This window comes from Bos indicus, chromosome 8, assembly GCF_029378745.1.
Source record: "Bos indicus isolate NIAB-ARS_2022 breed Sahiwal x Tharparkar chromosome 8, NIAB-ARS_B.indTharparkar_mat_pri_1.0, whole genome shotgun sequence".
Lineage (NCBI taxonomy): Eukaryota > Metazoa > Chordata > Mammalia > Artiodactyla > Bovidae > Bos > Bos indicus.
Genome location: NC_091767.1, coordinates 48,403,068 through 48,425,134, shown reverse-complemented (window position 1 = coordinate 48,425,134; position 22,067 = coordinate 48,403,068). Strand labels below are relative to the sequence as shown.

Here is a 22,067-nt window from a genome sequence, read left to right as displayed (position 1 = left end):
ACTATGTTTGCAGTTCCACATGTGAATTTCTTTAGTCTTGCATTCCATATCAAGGAGTTACAGTGAAAATATTTTTAATTTAAGCCCTAAAAAGGTCTTGAGATAAGATACATAATCCATCCATTTGACAGGTACTGTAATTCCCTCTGTTGTGTACATTAGCCTGGCTGGAACTTAGTCCCAGAAATGGACACACTGGTGTCTGTCTATTCCAATAACAGAGCTGGGTAAAGGGGAAGAAATTATTTGTCACCCACAATCCAGTATCCCAAGTCAAAATGCTAAACTATGGCCAAAAGTACATAACTCTACTCACTGGAACTAGCTTCTATGGCTAATAGTCACTGTCTCACTTAAGCTAGTATCCAATGAACACCCCAGAATCTACTTTTATTAATGAAAAAGAAATGGTCTTTTGCCTAAAAAAATAAAAGTACTGATTATTAACAAATGTTTTCCAGTGCCTGAAAGTTCTTAATATATAACCTTGAAATCTTCAGAGGGAAAGTGTTAACATAAATTAAATAATTTAATATAATAATATAAATATTTTAAGAGGTGTATAAGACAAGAAAAATGCCTAGATGAATGGGACTGAACCCTATTCCCAGAAACTCACTCTAATATTCCAGGAAATTCACTCAATCAATAAAAAGTAAAAGATTAAATAATATAAAAATAACTAATGCTATTAACTTCAAATAATCCAGCACTTTCCTTCTAAAAACTTCAGTATGTTACATATAATATCACACTTACTCTCATAAGTGGATCATTTTTAAATGGCAATAGTTAAATTTTAACAAAAACTATCTCATAAAGAATTGTTATTAAAGTAAGAAGAACCAGTTTATTTTATATATACAAAACATGATAAGAGGGACAAAATAATGAAACTCACTTTCTTATAATTAAGAGAGTCAATGTAGCATTGTGATCAAGAACCCAGACCCCAAAAATCAGAAAGTCCTGGAATGGAATCCAAACTCTTGTCTATTAATTACTAGCCATGAGTTCTTAGGAAATCATTTAACCTTCCTTAGGTCTCACTGCCCCATAAACCACATGGTAATATTAATAGCACATTCCTCTCATTATAGTTCTGATAGTTAAACAAAAATTGATGTATGAAGGTGCATAATCCCATGCCATTTAGCACATACAAAGTGTGTTCGATAAGTGGTAACTATATTATGTTTTCTTAGAGTCAAGTACCTTCAAATATACAAATATATTCAAAATAGAAGTGTTTATTTATACCATTATTGTCATGAAATTATAATAACTTAAAAGGATCCAGCTTCCCTTATAAGAGTCTCCTCTGTTCCATTAAACTTTTTCAGTGTCTTTTTTTTTTCCTAATAGGGAAGTTGTTATGACTAGTTCATGAAATAAATGCTTTTTGATCAACTTCCTTTTACATACCTCAGAAATCTCACCAACAAAATCTCCATAAAACAGGTCAATGGGAGAGTCAGATGCTTTGGGGTTGATCAGGAGGGCATCAAATTCCTTACCCACTTCAAAGTTTCCAATCTCTCTATCCAGCCCCAGGACTACAGGGTGGAATAAATTAACAAACAGTCAGTATCTCCAAGCTTTGGACCATGTAAATATCCCAATTTACAAGGACAGAATCTGCCAACATATCACTAGGAAAAAAAAAAATCAGTATCTTAATAATAAAGCATTCCAATAGACCGCAAGACTTCAATTTACAGAAAGCAGAGTAAGGAGAGGGAAAGCAAAATCTGAGAATAGAGGTCTCTTCAACACCCTGATCATATTAATAATTCTGATCGTATGTCTGTTTTGGCTCTACCAGTGCCCTTCACAGTCCAGTTGGTCTATGATTTCCATTCGTCCCTCTAAGAAACGTGATGATTGACCTAATATCTTTCTTTTCCTCTCCTTTTCACCTTCCAACATTCCAACTCCTTTCGTTCCCCGTTTTATTATTTTGTTCTATAAAATAGCTGATAAGATCTACTTTTGTGGCAGTGAAATGAACTTCAAATAAGTAAAAACTAATTATCTTTTTTTTTTTTTGCATGTTTGTCAATGCAGGCATATCCATCCTAGGTTCCTTAAATGATTTGAATAGAAAAATATTCACTTCTGAAAGTAAATGGATCCTCATAACTCAAGAGTCCCAGTGCTTTAGAAAGCAGACTAATTTCTCCGTAACCTTAAAGATTTCCTGGTTGCCAGAGAAGAATGGTTCTTTACATAGGGCATAGGTCAATAATGTCTATTGACTTGATCCATCTCACAGCTAGAATTCTTGTTCCATGAACAGTGGATGTTAAGGAAGAACATCTCTCATTTTTATGGTTTACTTTCAAAAGATGAGGGTAGCTGGTTTTCCTGGTCAGTGAGGGTATTGAATTTAAGCTCCTTAAAGCCAATAATGTGGATAGAGTGTTCCAAATGGAAGCATGCATAAAATAAAGGTCAACTGGAGTGCAGCATGCTGTAGTTGAATTTTTACATGTATTTCTTTTATTCCGTCACTGTCAGGATACAGTCCTGTGTGAAAATATTAGACAATAACCGCTGCATTATATTTCTATGTATGGATATCCAAAAGTCTTTGGCAACGCTCTAAGCACACATTTAGAAATCCTGCTTGTTCTTAAATGGTTATTTAAAGGGTAACTCATTTATTCTGAGAAAAGAAAGAGACTTTTTAGCTGAAGAATTCTTATAGGAAGACAGAGGTGCAAACATAAATAGAAAAGTTAAAAAGCAGCCGGGTGACTTCTGATTGTGGGGAGAACTGAATGAAATAGAAAGTCACTAGAAATCTTCTCCCCCTTCGTTGATTACACTTGACATTTTTCATTTGACACTTGTCATTACACTTGCCACTTGTTGTTTTTCACTTGACAAATAGCATGACAAACATGAGTTTTTGATGACTGTATTCAACATAAAATTATTGTATGTTTAATAGGCCAGATAACCAGGTTCATTTGCCAGGATTTGACAAGGGTGTGTGTGTGTGTGTGTGTGTTGTGTGTGTGTGTGTGTGTGTGTGTGTGTGTGTTATGTGTTATGTGTGTGTGTGTGTTATAGCCCCACTATGCCACTATGTAAGGGCTTCCCTGGTAGCTCAGACAGTAAGGAATCTACCTGCAATGCAGGAGACTTGGGTTCGATCCCTGGGTCAAGAAGATCCCTTGGAGAGGGAATAGCAACCCATTCTAGTATTCTTGCCTGGAAAATTCCATGGATAGAAGAGCCTGGGTGGGCTAGAGTCCATGGGGTTGCAAAGAACTTGGATATATATATATATATATATATATATATATAAACTAACTGGATTATTTGTTAGAATCTGGAGAGTTCTGGTATGAACTAACCAAAAAAAGACACAACTACTTTCAGTGAATTGTAAATTGATCTAAATTCACATTATTGCAGAGGGGCCTAACCGTGCTGGTAAGCAACTCAAATGCACTTTAAGAAATGCAATTTTACTGTCTCTGGAGCAGATGTTGGCTCTGTGAAGGCAATTTGTCTTAATCTTGAGAGTGAATGTAAAGCTAGAAGAGTCCAGCTTTTAACAGGGAAGCGTTCATCTCATTCGCTCAGACTCTTGTGGAGACACAAGCTAAGGAAAAGAAATTCTGTAACAGTAACCTCAGAGGCCCAGAAAATAGATCTGGAAGCTGTACAGCAAGGTAGAAATAATTTGGTAAACACCCCATGCCAGCCTGGTTAGATAACAGGATCCTGATGAAACAACTCACAGTCGGCCTAGAATAAAAAAGCATTATTTAAATATAAGTCATTTACACCATGAAGTTAAGGTGGTAGGACAACTATGTGAACTCAGATGTGAAAGTGGGGAGTGTCACACTTGTTAAAAGTACAGAACCTTTAAAACTTAGAACTTTAGAAAATGAAGTCTTAAGACATGGGAAAATGCAAAGCATATGACCTTTTTCTTGAAATGTTCTTTATGGCATTCATCATAGCAGAACATTCAGAGAAGAGCCAAGAAGTTTCTCTTCCCAGGATACCCTGGCCTCCATCATACTTCATTTCTAAGATCTAGGGTATTTATCATAAATATCAAGATATATTAAAAAATATACACTTGCCTCAAGATCTATGTTTTTCTTTCTCACTAGCTACCTAAGGTTTCATGCTATGCTCATTATCATCCATCCACATTATATTACAATACTAAAGTGAAAGCAATACTGTTACCAAGTTCTATTTTTTCAGTAAAAATACAATTACATATGAGAACTGGGAAAAGCTGATGAACAATATTTGCATATCAACCAGCTGTATTTTTACAACTTTCTCTTTTGAAGGAGGCTTGTAATTAGTGTACTTAAGTATATAAACAAAATACATAGTCTAGGCTAAGCTTTATACAGGAAGGAAAAAAAGAGATTTATACAGGAAGATATTGCAGTGGAAAACATTGACCTGCACTCTGGCATCAGATTTCTAGGTTCAAATAATATACCGCAGCTTGACAGGTGTGTAAGCCTCACTCAGGTAACTGGTTGGTAAAATAGAATAAATAACAGTAGTTCTGAGGATTAAATAACAGCATCCATAAAGCATGTTGCATAGTGCCTACCACATGGTAAGAAACCAGTAAGTCTTGGCTATTATTATTATTACTACTCAGGCCAATACAGAGCACTTTACTTGACTTGATGGGAAAAAACCAATTAAAGAATTCATATGCATGTGACCAATGCAAGTATCCATTACAACAATATGATAACTGCATACTGAACATCTCTTCTGCCAAAAACAAGGAACTTACTATATTAATGATTCAAATCATTCAAATAATGATTTACCACATGCTTAAATGTGCACTTTACTTGCTAAACTTTGGGTATATTATGTGATATGCAAATCATGAATATGGGGATACATGCTGATGTCAGCATCATGAGCCTTCATACTTCAGCCACGGACGTAGATTGGTATGGTTGTACATTGTGTGAGAGAGAAAGAAAATGCTCATTACCTTGGCTGCCTCCAAGAGTAGCTAGTCTGAAGACTTCATTGAGGGTGAGGCTTTTTGCATTTATCTGATTAATTAAAAGGATATTGGAAACCATCACTGCTCTTCTGATTGCATCAAGCATGGATGATGAATAACCACCAGCCACATCTGTGGTAGAAAAAATAAACAGTAACCTTATGAGCTGGATTATTAGGTATATTGGGTTTTTTCTGTTTTTAATGATGGATATTCACTTTAATATACTTCAGAGAAAAGACCTTATCTACAAACACAGAATAGACACAGACTAATATTTAAAGGAATTCAAAACTTGCAATTAGTATCAAATTATACTTCTACTAGTTTTCTAGGGCTGCTGAAACAGATTACCACAAATGTGATGGTTCAAAACAGCAGAAATTTAGACTTCTCTGGTAGTCTGGTGGTTAAGACTCAGTGCTCCCACTGCCGAGGCATGGGTTCAATCCCTGGTTGGGGAACTAAGATCTCACATGTGTGGCCAAAAAAAAAAAAAATCAGAAATTTATTCTCTCACAGTTTTGGAGGGCAGAAGTCTTAAAGTGTAGCAGGGCCACCATCCCTACAGTGTCTAGGGAAGAATCTTCCCTGATTTCTCCCAGTTTAAGGGGGCTCCTGGTATTCCTTGGTTTGTGGCAGTGTAGCTCCAGTGTCTGCCTCCATATTCAAATAGGCTTCTTCCTTCTGTGTCTTTATGCGCCTTCATTGCTTGTTCTTATAAAGACATTCATCATTGGATTCACCTTCATTCACAATGACTTCATCTTAAGAGCTTTACCTTAATTACATTTGCAAAGATCTTTATGCCAAATAAGGCCATATTTACATGTTCCTGGTAGATATTTCCTTTTGGGGGAGGTGGTACGGGGAGCACAATTCAACCCAGCACAAAACCCAAATGTTCAATAAAGTTAAGAGAAGAAACATCTTTGACTACTCCCTAAACTCTCAGAGAAACTGGTCAAATATGATTCCATTATAGATAACGTGAGATCTAAAATAAAGTCATAATTCTGTGCTCTAAAAACTTGTTCTGCTGCTACTAAGTCACTTCAGTCATGTCTGACTCTGTGCAACCCCATAGATGGCAGCCCACCAGGCTCCCCTGTGCTTGGGATTCTCCAGGCAAGAACACTGGAGTGGGTTGCCATTTCCTTCTCCAATGCATGAAAGTGAAAAGTGAAAGTGAAGTCGCTCAGTCGTGTCCCACTCTTAGCGACCCCATGGACTGCAGCCTGCTAGGCTCCTCTGTCCATGGGATTTCCCAGGCAAGAGTACTGGAGTAGGTTGCCATTGTCTTCTCCAAAAAACTTGTCCTAACTCTATTTTAATTCCAATGAGGACTTTGGGAATTAAATAGCTACTTCTTTATGATAATTTTTTCAGGAAGAGCTTTTAGAATGAACTAAAATATTCTGGAAAAATTAGTGTAATAAATGATCAGTGCTGATATAGACAGCTTTACATTTGTCACTGCCATCATTAGATGAGGAATGAGAATTTTTATAGTGTTTTAAATAAGTCCCTAATCATAATTAAATTGAAATACTGCCTTTGACAAGAATGAATATAGAAGTTAAATGAATTTGTATAAATATCAAGTAAGCTAACATGTTTTATTAGAGGAAAAGTACATCTATAGTTAATCAGTTCAGTTCAGTTCAGTTCAGTCGTTCAGTTGTGTCCAACTCTTTGCGATCCCGTGAATTGCAGCACACCAGGCCTCCCTGTCCATCACCAACTCCTGGAGTTCACTCAAACTCACGTCCATTGAGTCAGTGATGCCATCCAGCCATCTCATCCTCTGTCGTCCCCTTCTCCTCCTGCCCCCAAACCCTCCCAGCACCAGAGTCTTTTCCAATGAGTCAACTCTTTGCATGAGGTGGCCGAAGTACTGGAGTTTCAGCTTTAGCATCAGTCCTTCCAAAGAAATCCCAGGGCTGATCTTCTTCAGAATGGCCTGGTTGGATCTCCTTGCAGTCCAAGGGACTCTCAAGAGTCTTCTCCAACACCACAGTTTAAAAGCATCAATTCTTCGGCACTCAGCTTTCTTCACAGTCCAACTCTCACATCCATACATGACCACTGGAAAAACCATAGCCTTGACTAGACAGACCTTTGTTGGCAAGTAATGTCTCTGCTTTTGAATATGCTATCTAGGTTGGTCATAACTTTCCTTCCAAGGAGTAAGCGTCTTTTAATTTCATGGCTGCAGTCACCATCTGCAGTGATTTTGGAGCCCAGAAAAATAAAGTCTGCCACTGTTTCCACTGTTTCCTCATATATTTCCCATGAAGTGATGGGACCAGATGCCATGATCTTCGTTTTCTGAATGTTGAGCTTTAAGCCAACTTTTTCACTCTCCACTTTCACTTTCATCAAGAGGCTTTTGAGTTCCTCTTCACTTTCTGCCATAAGGGTGGTGTCATCTGCATATCTGAGGTTATTGATATTTCTCCCGGCAATCTTGATCCCAGCTTGTGCTTCTTCCAGCCCACCATTTCTCATGATGTACTCTGCATATAAGTTAAATAAGCAGGGTGACAATATACAGCCTTGATGTACTCCTTTTCCTATTTGCAACTAGTCTTTTGTTCCATGTCCAGTTCTAACTGTTGCTTCCTGAACTGCATATAGGTTTCTCAAGAGGCAGGTCAGGTGGTCTGGTATGCCCATCTCTTTCAGAAGTTTCCACAGTTTATTGTGATCCACACAGTCAAAGGCTTTGGCGTAGTCAATAAAGCAGAATTAGATGTTTTTCTGGAACTCTTTTGCTTTTTCCATGATCCAGCAGATGTTGGCAATTTGATCTCTGGTTCCTCTGCCTTTTCTAAAACCAGCTTGAACATCAGGAAGTTCACAGTTCACGTATTGCTGAAGCCTGGCTTGGAGAATTTTGAGCGTTACTTTACTAGCGTGTGAGATGAGTGCAATTGTGCAGTAGTTTGAGCATTCTTTGGCATTGCCTTTCTTTGGGATTAGAATGAAAACTGACCTTTTCCAGTCCTGTGGCCACTGCTGAGTCTTCCAAATTTGCTGGCATATTGAATGCAGCACTTTCACAGCATCATCTTTCAGGATTTGAAATAGCTCAACTGGAATTCCATCACCTCCACTAGCTTTCACTAGTTCGTAGTGATGCTTACTAAGGCCCACTTGACTTCACATTCCAGGATGTCTGGCTCTAGGTGAGTGATCACACCATCATGATTATCTTGGTCATGAAGATCTTTTTTGTACAGTTCTTCTGTGTATTCCTGCCACCTCTTCTTAATATCTTCTGCTTCTATAGCTAATAAAATACATGTAATATTTCAAGAGTTCCTTTTGTCACGTCTTGGTAGACACATATAATTGTTAGTGCCTATGTATATTGCAAAGATCAAAAACAATAGCCCACTAAGTAATCTTAGATTGCAGTTTAATTTTATGTTCAGCTGTCTTATATGTCTTTAGATAAACTTGTATGATTTTTTTTTGTTTTAGAAAATACTTTGTTTTTTTTTTTTTTAATTTTATTTTATTTTTAAACTTTACATAATTGTATTAATTTTGCCAAATATCAAAATGAATCCACCACAGGTATACATGTGTTCCCCATCCTGAACCCTCCTCCCTCCTCCCTCCCCATACCATCCCCCTGGGTCGTCCCAGTGCACTAGCCCCAAGCATCCAGTATCATGCATCGAACCTGGACTGGCAACTCGTTTCTTACATGATATTTTACATGTTTCAATGTCATTCTCCCAAATCTTCCCACCCTCTCCCTCTCCCACAGAGTCCATAAGACTGTTCTATACATCAGTGTCTCTTTTGCTGTCTCGTACACCGGGTTATTGTTACCATCTTTCTAAATTCCATATATATGCGTTAGTATACTGTATTTATGTTTTTCCTTCTGGCTTACTTCACTCTGTATAATAGGCTCCAGTTTCATCCACCTCATTAGAACTGATTCAAATGTATTCTTTTTAATGGCTGAGTAATACTCCATTGTGTATATGTACCACTGCTTTCTTATCCATTCATCTGCTGATGGACATCTAGGTTGCTTCCATGTCCTGGCTATTATAAACAGTGCTGCGATGAACATTGGGGTACACGTGTCTCTTTCCCTTCTGGTTTCCTCAGTGTGTATGCCCAGCAGTGGGATTGCTGGATCATAAGGCAGTTCTATTTCCAGTTTTTTAAGGAATCTCCACACTGTTCTCCATAGTGGCTGTACTAGTTTGCATTCCCACCAACAGTGTAAGAGGGTTCCCTTTTCTCCACACCCTCTTTAGCCAGAATAGTATTGCTAGAGACTCATCCAGTTCCTTGACAAGTTTTACTCATCTACTTAGTCCACTTTAACATACAGTAACCATCCATTAACCTTTCATTTTATCATAGCATCCAACTAATAAAACACATATGATTTGAAATACTTTGTCTATTGATTTTTTTCTTTATTACTAGAACAAAGAAAATGTTCAATCTATAGGCAGAATAAAATGCTAGTACTACATGGTATGGAAATAAGTAAAGATTGAATATATATTTCAAAATATATAAGAAGCAGCTAAGAAAACCATATAAGAATAAAAACTTGAGCCAGGGGGCAATAGAAAAATAAAAAGAAGTAATTCTATATGTATGTGTTCATCCTGTTCATTCATTCATTTATCAGCAGATTTACTGAGCACCTTCTTTGTACTTGATTTATTACAGCAATCATAAGTAAAAGTTACAGGTACTGCATGAGACTACTATCTTATGGAGAAGGAAAAGAGACATACAAAGAAACAAATATTAATAATAAACCATGTTCAGTTAGTGATAAAGAAAATGGAGGTAGAAAGCCATTGTGACAGGATGGTCAGAGAAGACATCATTAAGTCAATAACATTTAAACTAGGACAAAAATGAGAACCATGTTTAGAGAGACATAAAGGGTATTCCAGGCAGAGGAACAAAGGCACTCAGGTCTTTTGGCAGGAGGGAGTGTGATTCACAGAGGGGATTAAAAGGGAGCACTGTAGGGAGGAGAGCAGCACGAGGTGGGGCTGGGAGGTGGAGAGATGTCACACCATGCAGAACTCTGGCCTCATAAAGAGGTTTGCATATTCAAAATCACACTGAAGGTGGTAATCAGGAAGGAGTGAAATAATCATATTTTCATTGTGATTCTTTTGAAAAGAGAATACTGGATTAGAAGGGCCCAGGAATATGAGACCATTAGGAAGCTGCTGCTAAGTCGCTTTAGTTGTGTCCGACTCTGTGTGACCCCATAGATAGCAGCCTACCAGGGGCCCCCGTCCCTGAGATTCTCCAGGCAAGAACACTGGAGTGGGGTGCCATTTCCTTCTCCAATGCATGAAAGGAAAAGTGAAAGTGAAGTCGCTCAGTGGTGTCTGACTCTTCACAACCCCATGGACTGCAGCCTACCAGGCTCCTCCGTCCATGGGGTTTCCCAGGCAAGAGTACTGGAGTGAGGTGCCATCGCCTTCTCCGATTAGGAAGCTAGTGCAGGAGTTTAAGCAAGAAGCAATGGCTTCTTGTATGCTTGTATGAGGTGTTCAGTTCAGTCACTCAGTCGTGTCCAACTCTTTGTGACCCCATGAATCGCAGCACACCAGGCCTCCCTGTTCATCACCAACTCCTGGAGTTCACTCAGACTCACGTCCATCGAGTCAGTGATGCCATCCAGCTGTCTCATCCTCTGTCGTCCCCTTCTCCTCCTGCCCCCAATCCCTCCCAGCATCAGAGTCTTTTCCCCTGAGTCAATTCTTCGCATGAGGTGGCCAAAGTATTGGAGTTTCAGCTTTACCATCAGTCCATCCAATGAACACCCGGGACTGATCTCCTTTAGGATGGACTGGTTGGACCTCCTAGCAGTCCAACGGACTCTCAAGAGTCTTCTCCAACACCACAGTTCAAAAGCTTCAATTCTTTGGCGCTCAGCTTTGTTCACAGTCCAACTCTCATGACCACTGGAAAAACCATAGCCTTGACTAGACGGACCTTTGTTGGCAAAGTAATGTCTCTGCTTTTTAATATGCTATCTAAGTTGGTCATAACTTTCCTTGGAAGGAGTAAGCATCTTTTAATTTCAAGGCTGCAATCACCATCTGCAGTGATTTTGGAGGTGTATGAGGCATTTAAGAGGACAGGCTTAGATGTTTGAAGGTATAATAAAGTTTGGAGATTGTATGAGGAGGGATCAAGGAGAAAGGAGAAAGTAAGCAATTGAAAATACAGGTTTGGAATTCAAAGAGGAATCTGGGCTGGATATAAAAATCTGAGTCATCTGCATATATGTAGCCCATGTAAAATCATGGTTGCAGATGATGACTCCTAAGAAGAGAGTTGAAAAGAGGAGAGAGCCTAGGTCTGAGCCTTGAGGAAAGCTTTTGAATGGCCAGGAAGAGAAGGGACCTTCTGAGAAGATGAAGAAGGGCAGGCAAGAGAGGAAGAAGGGAAACAAAACCAGTGTGGTGTCACTGAATCCAAGGAAAGAGTATTTGGACAAGAAGTCCAGTGCGATAAAGACAGACTAGTGTCTTTTGGAGTTGTCAGCAAAAGAGATCATGTGTGTGTGTGTGTGTGTGTGTGTGTGTTAGTCACTCAGTCTTGTCTCACTCTTTGTGACCCCATGGACTGTAGCCTTCCAGGCTCTTCTGTCCATGGGATTCTCCAGGCAAGAATACTGGAGTGGGTTGCCATTTCCTCCTCCAAAAGAGATGGTAGTGTGGTAACAATCCAGGGTAGAAAGGACAAGGATAGTAACTATGGATGGTGGTAAGAAGCCAGGCTGAAGTGGGTGGAGGAATAGAAGAGTGCCTGGGAGGCAGTAGCAGTGTGAGTACCTACTCAATGAAGTTTTGCTGTGAAGGGGGATAGAGAAGTGGGGCAGGAGCCAGAAGAGGGTGTCTAATTAACAGAAAGGTTTTCTTCACACCTCTGCTTAAAAGATCAGGAGGTCTACAGAATGTTTGTATGCTGAAGGAATGAGCCAGGAGGGAGGAGGTAACAATGATACAGGAGAGTTACTGGCCACAGGAATTGATTTATTGAGATCAAGGGAGAGGAGAGAGTACAGAACACACCTCAGGGTATGTTTGTTTTTGACTTAGATTGGAAGAGAAATTTTTTTCAGCTGCAGCGAGAAAAAGAAGAGAAAATGCAAGCAGATGGAGGAAGGTATATAATTTAGTGGTGGGAACATAAAGGAAAGGCTTCTGATTGTATCTGTTTTCTCAATGACTGATGAGATAAGGCCATTAGCTGGAAGCGAGGAGGGTATGATTTGGGATAAAATATTTAGGAAGAAATAGGTAAGTCTGTCTTGGAATATGGGAACATATTAGAGAAACATAATTGTCTATTTGGGTAGTGCTAAGGGCCACTTAGGTTTTGAAAGCAACATTTAAAATGAAACCACTAGAAAAATTTTTTCCAGCAACATCCAGCTGCTCAACTGTAAACACTGAGAAGGGAAAGAGCTGAGACAGCCAAGGGGGGTGGGCTTGTCAAAAGTTAATTAAAAATTTAAAAAATGAGGGAGGGATGGTGGAAGGAAAGAAAGGAAGGAAAAAGAGAGGGACATGAGAAACGAGGAAGTTTCAAGGAATGATTATAGTGAATACTCTGGCATCTAAGATGTGTAGATTAGGAAAAGAATAATGAATTTTGAAAAAGCATGTAATCACTGGATTGGAGTCTACAAGTTGATCAAAGAATATTGCTTTTGAATTAATTGAAGTAAGTTAGAAGGATAGGAATTTGTCCCTAGAGAGTGGCATCCTAGCTCCATGTACATTGTTTTGATGAGTTTGTAGGTCTTGTTGACATAAACTTGTTCCATATTTTTTCAGGTTACTGCTTTGTTTTTTGATAATTTGCTATTTCCTTTTTTTTTTGAGATAAGGAAATTTTATACACTCATAATTTTGCTCCCACTTGCCAAATACATCTTCATCCTTTCAACCTTACACATAAACCACAACTTCTTGGTTTCTGTTAATAGAATCAGAAAGTAAAACAATTTTTAGTACTTGGGAAGTTCTTTCTTGCAGCCTGTACATTATTTTAAGATTTTATGATAAAATATTAAAGACATTCAAATGATACAGGGAAAATATAATACCAAAACTCAAGGACCTAACACTCAGTTTCAAAGACAGTATTATATATTCAGGTCCCAGGAACCTCTTCCCAGAGGGAAATACCTTGATTTATGTTGCCATTTTGATTTTTCAAGTGTTTATATTATTGTTTATTAAAGCTGTTAGACCAGTTTAAAACTCATAGTCTGATAGTTTTTCAAAAAGGTATTACTTTTAACATTGTACACATTCTGTCATTTTTTAAACTCCTTTACAACTTTTTTTCATATTTCTGTTTTAAATGAATTTAGCCTTCCCTGACATCCTGTTGTATCATACTTTCCTATACCATGACCCTTCACTTTGCCTCATCACTCATTGAATCATATAGATTTTCAAGTAATTTTTTCAAAGGATTCATGGGGAGAATATTTTCCAAACCTTTGTACATTTGAGAATTTTGTTGCCTTCACACATAAGGGAGAATGTGGCCCAATATAATATTCTTGAATAACAACCACTTTCTCTCCAAACTCTTGTTCTTGATATTTTGCAGGCCAACAAAAATTGGTTTTTAACTGTTTTACTGATAAATGACTTTTCCCCCTGCCTCAGCGTTTTAGAACCTTCTTTTCTTTTTCTTTATAATTCAAATATTTTGCCACAATTGGTTCAGTTATGGTTTAGCCCAGAAGAGGGTAAGTTCTTTCATTATGATATTCAGTATTGAAAAGCAGAGACATTACTTTGACAACAAAGGTCCGTCTAGTCAAGGCTATGGTTTTTCCTGTGGTCACGTATGGATGTGAGAGTTGGACTGTGAAGAAGGCTGAGTGCCGAAGAATTGATGCTTTTAAACTGTGGTGTTGGAGAAGACTCTTGAGAGTCCCTTGGACTGCAAGGAGATCCAACCAGTCCATTCTGAAGGAGATCAGCCCTGGGATTTCTTTGGAAGAAATGATGCTAAAGCTGAAACTCCAGTACTTTGGCCACCTCATGCAAAGAGTTGACTCATTGGAAAAGACTGATGCTGGGAGGGATTGGGAGCAGGAGGAGAAGGGGACAACAGAGGATGAGATGGCTGGAATGCATCACTGACTCGACGGACCTGAGTCTGAGTGAACTCTGGGAGTTGGTGATGGACAGGGAGGCCTGGTGTGCTGCGATTCATGGGGTCGCAAAGAGTCGGACACGACTGAGCGACTGAACTGAACTGAACTGAACTGAACCTCAGAAAAGCTTTGTTCTTCAGAGCTCTGATGGTTGCTTCTGTTCCATTAGTTCTGGATCCTTAGTCAGGAAAATCCCATTTGCTGGTGCCATGCTCTCTTTATCTTCCATGTAGATTGTTCTCAAACACCCTCTTTGATCTTTGGTCAACTTCATTCTCCACATCACTGATTTAATTTTCCACAACAATAATTCTGCTTCTCATGGCTAGCTATGTGGTTTGTTTGTTTTTTTTAACTGAGGGATAATTAGGGTATCATAAAATGCTTAGAACTTGTGTTCAGTTTGATGAATGTTAATAACTATATATAGCCATTTAAGTACCTTTCAAAAAACAAGATATTAAACATTTCCCTCACCCCAGCAAGGTCCCTCATGGCCCTTTTCAGTAGTTTCCTTCCCCACACTCACCCCAAATCTTGACAACCACTTTTTTTAATTGATGTTTTATTTTTAATCACTTTTTATTGGAGTATAACTGCTTTACAATGCTGTGTTAGTTTTTACTGTATGGTAAAGTGAATCAGCTTTATGTATACATATATCCCTCTCTTTTTTGGATTTCCTTCCCATTTCAGTCACCACAGAGCACACCCCAGTGTTCACTGCATTGCTGTTTACAATAGCCAGGACACGGAGGCAACCTAAACATTCATCAACAGACGAATGGGCAAAGAAAATGTCGTGCGTATATACAAAGGAACACCACCCAGCCACAAAAAAAGGAACGAAACTGGGCCATTTGTAAAGATGTGGTTGGACCTAGAGACCACCCTATGGAATGAAGTCAGTCGGAAAGGAAGGGCCACACCTCTTAACAAGAAAACTAGTTAGAAAAATATATGAGCCACTTTGGACAGAATAAAGTGCACATGGCAAATACGAACGTCTACCTGCTTTTGCTTGGCAACCGTTTTCTGATTTCTGTCAATGTAGGTTAGCTCTGTTGCTGCTAACCTGGACAGTCTGTTGCCCTGGACTTCATACATATGGGACCATACAATGTGTGCTCTTTTGTGCTTGGCTTTTTTCACTTAACGAAATGACTTTTAAATGAAAATGTTTTATTTTATTGAAGTAGAGTTGATGAATAGTATTGTGTCAATTTCTGCTGTATGGGAAAGTAAAACATTTTTTTTTCATATTCTTTTCTATTATGGTTTATCACAGGATATTGAATATAGTTCCCTGTGCTATGCAGTAGGACCCTGCTGTTTATGCATTCCAAACGTAATAGTTTGCATCTGCTAACCCCAAACTCCCAGTCCATTCCTCTCCCTCGGCAGCTACAAGTCTACTTTCTATGTCTCTGAGCCTGTTTCTGTTTTGTAGATAGGTTCATTTGTGTCATATTTTAGATTCTACATATGAGGGATACCATATGGTATTGTCCTCTTTCTGACTTCTTCACTGGGCTTGATCATTTCTAGGTCCATCCATAGTGCTTCAGGGCATTACTTCAGTCTTCTTTAACGGCTGAGTAGTATGCCATCGTATGTATTACCACATTGTTTTTACCCATTCATCTGTCAACATTTAGGTTGCTTCCACTCTTGACTATGGTAAATAGTGCTGCTATGAACATAGAGGTGCATGTATCTTTTTGTATTATAGTTTTGTGTGGATATATGCCCTAGAGTGGGATTGCTGGATCATATGGCGACTCTCTTTAGTTTTCTGAGGAACCTCCATACTCTTTTCCATGTAACTGCACCAAGTTACCTTCCCACCAAGTGTATGAGGGTTCCCTTCTCACCACACCCTCTCCAGTATTTTTAACAAAATATTTTTGTTTTGTATATATCAATGATTTGTTCTTTTTTTAAAAAAGAATGATGAATGGTGTTTCTTTGTATGAATATGCTGCATCTGCTTATCTGTCCTCCTTTAGAAGGTTTTTAAACTTTATTTCCAGTTTGGGGCTATTATTAATAGATCAGATCAGATCAGATCAGTCACTCAGTCGTGTCCGACTCTTTGCGACCCCATGAATCGCAGCACGCCAGGCCTCCCTATCCATCACCAACTCTCAGAGTTCACTGAGACTCATGTCCATTGAGTCAGTGATGCCATCCAGCCATCTCATCCTCTGTCATCCCCTTCTATTCCTGCCCCCAGTCCCTCCCAGCATCAGAGTCTTTTCCAATGAGTCAACTCTTCGCATGAGGTGGCCAAAGTACTGGAGTTTCAGCTTTAGCATCATTCCTTCCAAAAAACACCCAGGGCTGATCTCCTTCAGAATGGACTGGTTAGATCTCCTTGCAGTCCAAGGGACTCTCAAGAGTCTTCTCCAACACCACAGTTCAAAAGCATCAATTCTTTGGCACTCAGCCTTCTTCACAGTCCAACTCTCACATCCATACATGACCACTGGAAAAACCATAGCCTTGACTAGACGGACCTTTGTTGGCAAAGGAATGTCTCTGCTTTTGAATATGCTATCTAGGTTGGTCATAACTTTCCTTCCAAGGAGTAAGCGTCTTTTAATTTCATGGCTGCAATCACCATCTGCAGTGAGTTTGGAGCCCAGAAAAATAAAGTCTGCCACTCTTTCCACTGTTTCCCCATCTATTTCCTATGAAGTCGTGGGACCAGATGCCATGATCTTCGTTTTCTGAATGTTGAGCTTTAAGCCAACTTTTTCACTCTCCACTTTCACTTTCATCAAGAGGCCTTTTATTTCCTCTTCACTTTCTGCCATAAGGCTGGTGTCATCTACATATCTGAGGTTATTGATATTTCTCTCGGCAATCTTGATTCCAGCTTGTGTTTCTTCCAGTCCAGCGTTTCTCATGATGTACTCAGCATATAAGTTAAATAAGCAGGGTGACAATATATAGCCTTGACGAACTCCTTTTCCTATTTGGAACCAGTCTGTTGTTCCATGTCCAGTTCTAACTGTTGCTTCCTGACCTGTATACAAATTTCTCAAGATGCAGATCAGGTGGTCTGGTATTCCCATCTCTTTCAGAATTTCCCACAGTTTATTGTCATCCACACAGTCAAAGGCTTTGGCATAGTCAATAAAGCAGAAATAGATGCTTTTCTGGAACTCTCTTGCTTTTTTGATGATCCAGCGGATGTTGGCAATTTGATCTCTGGTTCCTCTGCCTTTTCTAAAACCAGCTTGAACATCTGGAAGTTCATGGTTCACGTATTGCTGAAGCCTGGCTTGGAGAATTTTGAGTATTACTTTACTAGCGTGTGAGATGAGTGCAATTGTGCAGTAGTTTGAGCACTCTTTGGCATTGCCTTTCTTTGGGATTGGAATGAAAACTGAACTTTTCCAGTCCTGTGGCCACTGCTGAGTCTTCCAAATTTGCTGGCATATTGGGTGCAGCACTTTCACAGCATCATCTTTCAGGATTTGAAATAGCTCAACTGGAATTCCATCACCCCCACTAGCTTTGTTCGTAGTGATGCTTTCTAAGGCCCACTTGACTTCACATTCCAGGATGTCTGGCTCTAGGTCAGTTTTCACACCATCGTGATTATCTGGGTCATGAAGATCTTTTTTGTACAGTTCTTCTGTGTATTCTTGCCACCTCTTCTTAATATCTTCTGCTTCTGTTAGGTCCATACCATTTCTGTCCTTTATCGAGCTCATCTTTGCATGAAATGTTCCTTTGGTATCTCTGATTTTCTTGAAGAGATTCCCTAGTCTTTCCCATTCTGTTGTTTTCCTCTATTTCTTTGCATTGATCGCTGAAGAAGGCTTTCTCATCTCTTCTTGCTATTCTTTGGAACTCTGCATTCAGATGTTTATATCTTTCCTTTTCTCCTTTGCTTTTCGCTTCTCTTCTTTTCACAGCTATTTGTAAGGCCTCCCCAGACAGCCATTTTGCTTTTTTGCATTTCTTTTCTATGGGGATGGTCTTGATCCCTGTCTCCTGTACAATGTCACAAACCTCATTCCATAGTTCATCAGGCATTCTATCTATCAGATCTAGGCCCTTAAATCTATTTCTCACTTCCACTGTATAATCATAAGGGATTTGATTTATTAATAAAACTATTATAAATATTCTTATATAACTATATGTGTTTATTTCTCTAGGGTAAATACCCAAAATGAAATTACTGAGTCATATGTAGATGTATTTTCAACTTTAGAGAACTATTTGGCAGTTTCTTATAAAGTGGTTGTACCATGTAGTCTCCCTCCAGTAGTGTATAGAGATTTACATGATTATTTTTTCTTTTTTAGTTTTCTTCTTCCATTTTCATTTTTTCCTTTTCCATCAAAACTCAAGGTCTTTTCATGGGGCCATGTCTTCTTGTCCTCTAAGGATGATAGCAATATTCTGAACTCTTATTCTAGATCCTAAAAACATGGGAGATATGTTCATCCTCTTATTATTTTTGATACCACTTTCTCTTGTTTTGTAATGGTTTTGTGAAGCGTCATGCACGTTTCTCATATTTAACAATTAAGAAATGAGAAAGTTCAGATCTGCCTCTATTTGTTATAGAGTGAATGATCCACTTTTAGACCTACACTCTTGGCACAATATAAGTTAAACAGTCTTTAAAAAAAAAAAAAAAAACAGTCTTAAAGTTCAAAGGAAAAGAACAAGTTTATGGATAAAGGTCATGTTTAGGAAATAGTTTTATATAGGATGGCTATGTAAAATGCAACAGCATCTTCCAAGTTAACATATGAGAATATATCATATTAAATCAAACCTTTAATCAGGAAACCAATGTTATTCGTTCCCTTTTAAGCCAATCTTTATTGACTAGGGCAACTTGCCAGGTATCTGCTAACCACATCACATGCATTTTTTTCATTTAAGCCTCAAAACAAGCATGTAGCATATATATTGTTATAATTATTGTTGTTCTTGTATGGAAATTAGGACATGAATCTTTAGAAAATTAAGGTATTTTGCTTAAGTGATGGCTAAGTGACAGAGCTCTACATAATTATTTTAGATCATTACTATGCAACCCAAACTCAAGAACTGGAAGTCATGTGAGGAATTAAAGTTGTGGAGACCAAACTCCTTGAAAATCTGAAAGCAACATCTGAGTTTTGCATTTCTACTAAATTTTCCATTGACAAAAACTCTTGACCACTTTTTTTCTTATCCATTAAAGGTTTCCTGTCAGAGTAAAAACAACTGGTTTCCTACCTTAATACCTGAAACTATATCCCAGTATTACACAACCTCAGTGATTCAAGGCTTAAATTCAAATTTTAAAAAAAACCTCAATTGCTTTGATTCATGTAAAACTGAGGAAAACCTCTAATCTAGCACACCTCTTTAAAATTATAAATGAATCATATTTTATTATTGTAGTCTTACCAATATTGTTTGGTATAAACTGAGACTTGAGTTGTTGCAAAAAATGATGAAAAGCATTATTTTCAATTTGCAAACATCCTGGTGCTCTTACAAATCAGTAAAACAAATGAATCAAGAATGAAAAATAAGACCTTGTGCCCCAAAGCCATTTAAAAAAATTTTTTAGTTCATTCATACCCAATGATAAAATAAAGGTCATAGCAGATGCCTAGACATTTGGGCCTGACTCCCTTCCAAAGTGAGCAGCACTACACATACTCAGGAAAAGCAATTCAAATGTACTCTGAGAAAAAGGGTACATCACTAATTCATCAGCCACCTCGATTGTCCTTCAGCCTAGCAAACATCAGACTGCCTGTGGGAATCAGAATCTCATTTTGTTAAAAACTTCTTAAAAGCAAAGCACGTTTTTTAATATATCTCAGAGTTCTCCATTATGGCATAGACTGAATTTGTGCTCACTATTCACAAGGTCGAATAATTTTCTTTTGAGACAGTATTTGTGATGACACAGTTATTGAAGACTAAAAACATAAAAATCCAAGCCATTGAAATTTAGCAAGAAGGACAAAACAAAAAGGAAAAAAAAGAACAAGGACTTTTTAAAAAGAATCTCTAAAGCACTTGAGAAGGACTTATCCTTTATAGCCCTGTGTCTGAATATAAACATGGATAATGGCTTTCAAGAGGTTAATGCCACCAAAACTTTTCCCTTTGCATATATTTTCTTACTGCTTCCAACTTCACTATTTTATTAGCATAAGATGTGACTGCCAGAAAATAAAACTAAGTTTTTTAAATCATACAACTGTTACTTGAAAATTAGTCACAGTAGAAAGTTGTGCACTTTATCAACCACTTTGCCATGGCTCTTAATGGGAAGCTACTAACCTGTACCCAGCCCTGTCTTCACTCCATGTTTCAGGACCTCTGGCACATTGAGCAGGCCGCTGCTGAGCCTGCAGAGAGAGGAGACGGTCAGAACAAGGAGACCCCCACGTGGGTCCAACAAGAGAAGGACACTAACAGTAACAATGGTGATGTCACTGAAAATTGTGATTCCCATTGTCTCAGCTCTAATGCTGACACAAACACATTAGTCACATCTGATCATCTGAGTCCTGGAGTGAAAAAGGATCAAAAACCTTGAGCAGAGGTTCCTATTAGGAGAGCACAAAACAGCAAGAATTAGAAAGGAGAGCAGGGGATTATGTGTAAGGAAAAATAAATAAGAACTTAAATCTTGCAATTAGTTCAATGGTTTTACCGAGTTTATATTTATTTTTCAGCTTTCAGTTCAGTTCAGTTCAGTTGCTCAATTGTGTCCGACTCTTTGTGACCCCATGAATTGCAGCACGCCAGGCCTCCCTGTCCATCACCAACTTCTGGAGTTCACTCAGACTCACGTCCATCAAGTCTGTGATGCCATCCAGCCATCTCATCCTCTGTTGTCCCCTTCTCCTCCTGCCCCCAATCCCTCCCAGCATCAGAGTCTTTTCCAATGGGTCAACTCTTCGCATGAGGTGGCCAAAGTACTGGAGTTTCAGCTTTAGCATCAGTCCTTCCAAAGAAATCCCAGGGCTGATCTCCTTCAGAATGGACTGGTTCAGCTTTACAAACAACTTATTGACCAGAGACATATTAATGCATCTTTTGTTACCTGAATGTTATTGATTAGAGATATTTCAAAATTCACTTATATAACAAATCACCAGCCACAAGCATTAGTTTCTGCAAAAATCCTGTGGTCAATAATGTGTTAAGATATAAATGACAAAATTATAGGATATTTAAAGTATACAACATGATGATTTGATGTATGTATACACTGGGAGAGGATTTCTCCCCATTGAAACATCTATCACCTCATGTATATTTACCTTTTTTTGTTGTTGAGAACCTACAAGTTCTACTCTCTTAACAAATTTCAATTATACAATATGGTGTTAGCAACTTGTAAAAAAAATTTTTTTTTTCAAGCAGCCCATCCTTCTATGCTAGGAAGTAGAAATTATAAAGCATTGCCTTTCCTCTCCTCCTGGAATCATTTGTTGCCTTGAATGACTAGCGATTTGCAAGGGCAAAGAAAGAGGGATAAAACTGGAAGAGGGGATGCAGGCCATAAGTCAGGGCCTGATGGATCAAATGCTGCTTCTGAGGACAGCAGCAACTAGGACAGATTTCAAACATCATGACCCTGAGCTCAATAGATGTGCCGCCTTTCTAAAGAGACAAAAACTAAAGCGATCCTCAGAAGTCTGTGAAGATGCACAGGTCAAAGTGGTTTGCTTGAAAATGTATGTAACTATCATTTTCAAAGCCCAGTGCACGTGCAAGAAATCTCTCAAAGTTGTTGGAGAAAGAATAGCAGTGACCATTCAAACCAAAACATTAGCCATAAAGAAAAATTTAACTTCA

The 22,067-nt window shown here is 38.5% G+C and overlaps 1 protein-coding gene and 1 long non-coding RNA gene across 8 annotated transcripts in view; one reads left to right on the top strand and one right to left on the bottom strand.

Annotated features, from left to right (window-relative positions):
* GDA (guanine deaminase) overlaps window positions 1–22,067 on the bottom strand; it is a 127,570-nt gene that overhangs the window by 5,748 nt on the left and 99,755 nt on the right. For both annotated transcript variants that reach the window (XM_019966065.2, XM_070794658.1), the window contains 3 exons: window positions 20,541–20,608; window positions 5,006–5,152; window positions 1,426–1,556 (listed from right to left, as the gene is read on the bottom strand). In XM_019966065.2, coding sequence (XP_019821624.1) covers window positions 1,426–1,556; window positions 5,006–5,152; window positions 20,541–20,608 — 346 coding nt within the window. The remainder of the gene's footprint in view (window positions 1–1,425; window positions 1,557–5,005; window positions 5,153–20,540; window positions 20,609–22,067) is intronic.
* Window positions 1–22,067, top strand: part of LOC109562955 (uncharacterized) — a 123,664-nt gene that overhangs the window by 85,817 nt on the left and 15,780 nt on the right. The window lies entirely within an intron of this gene.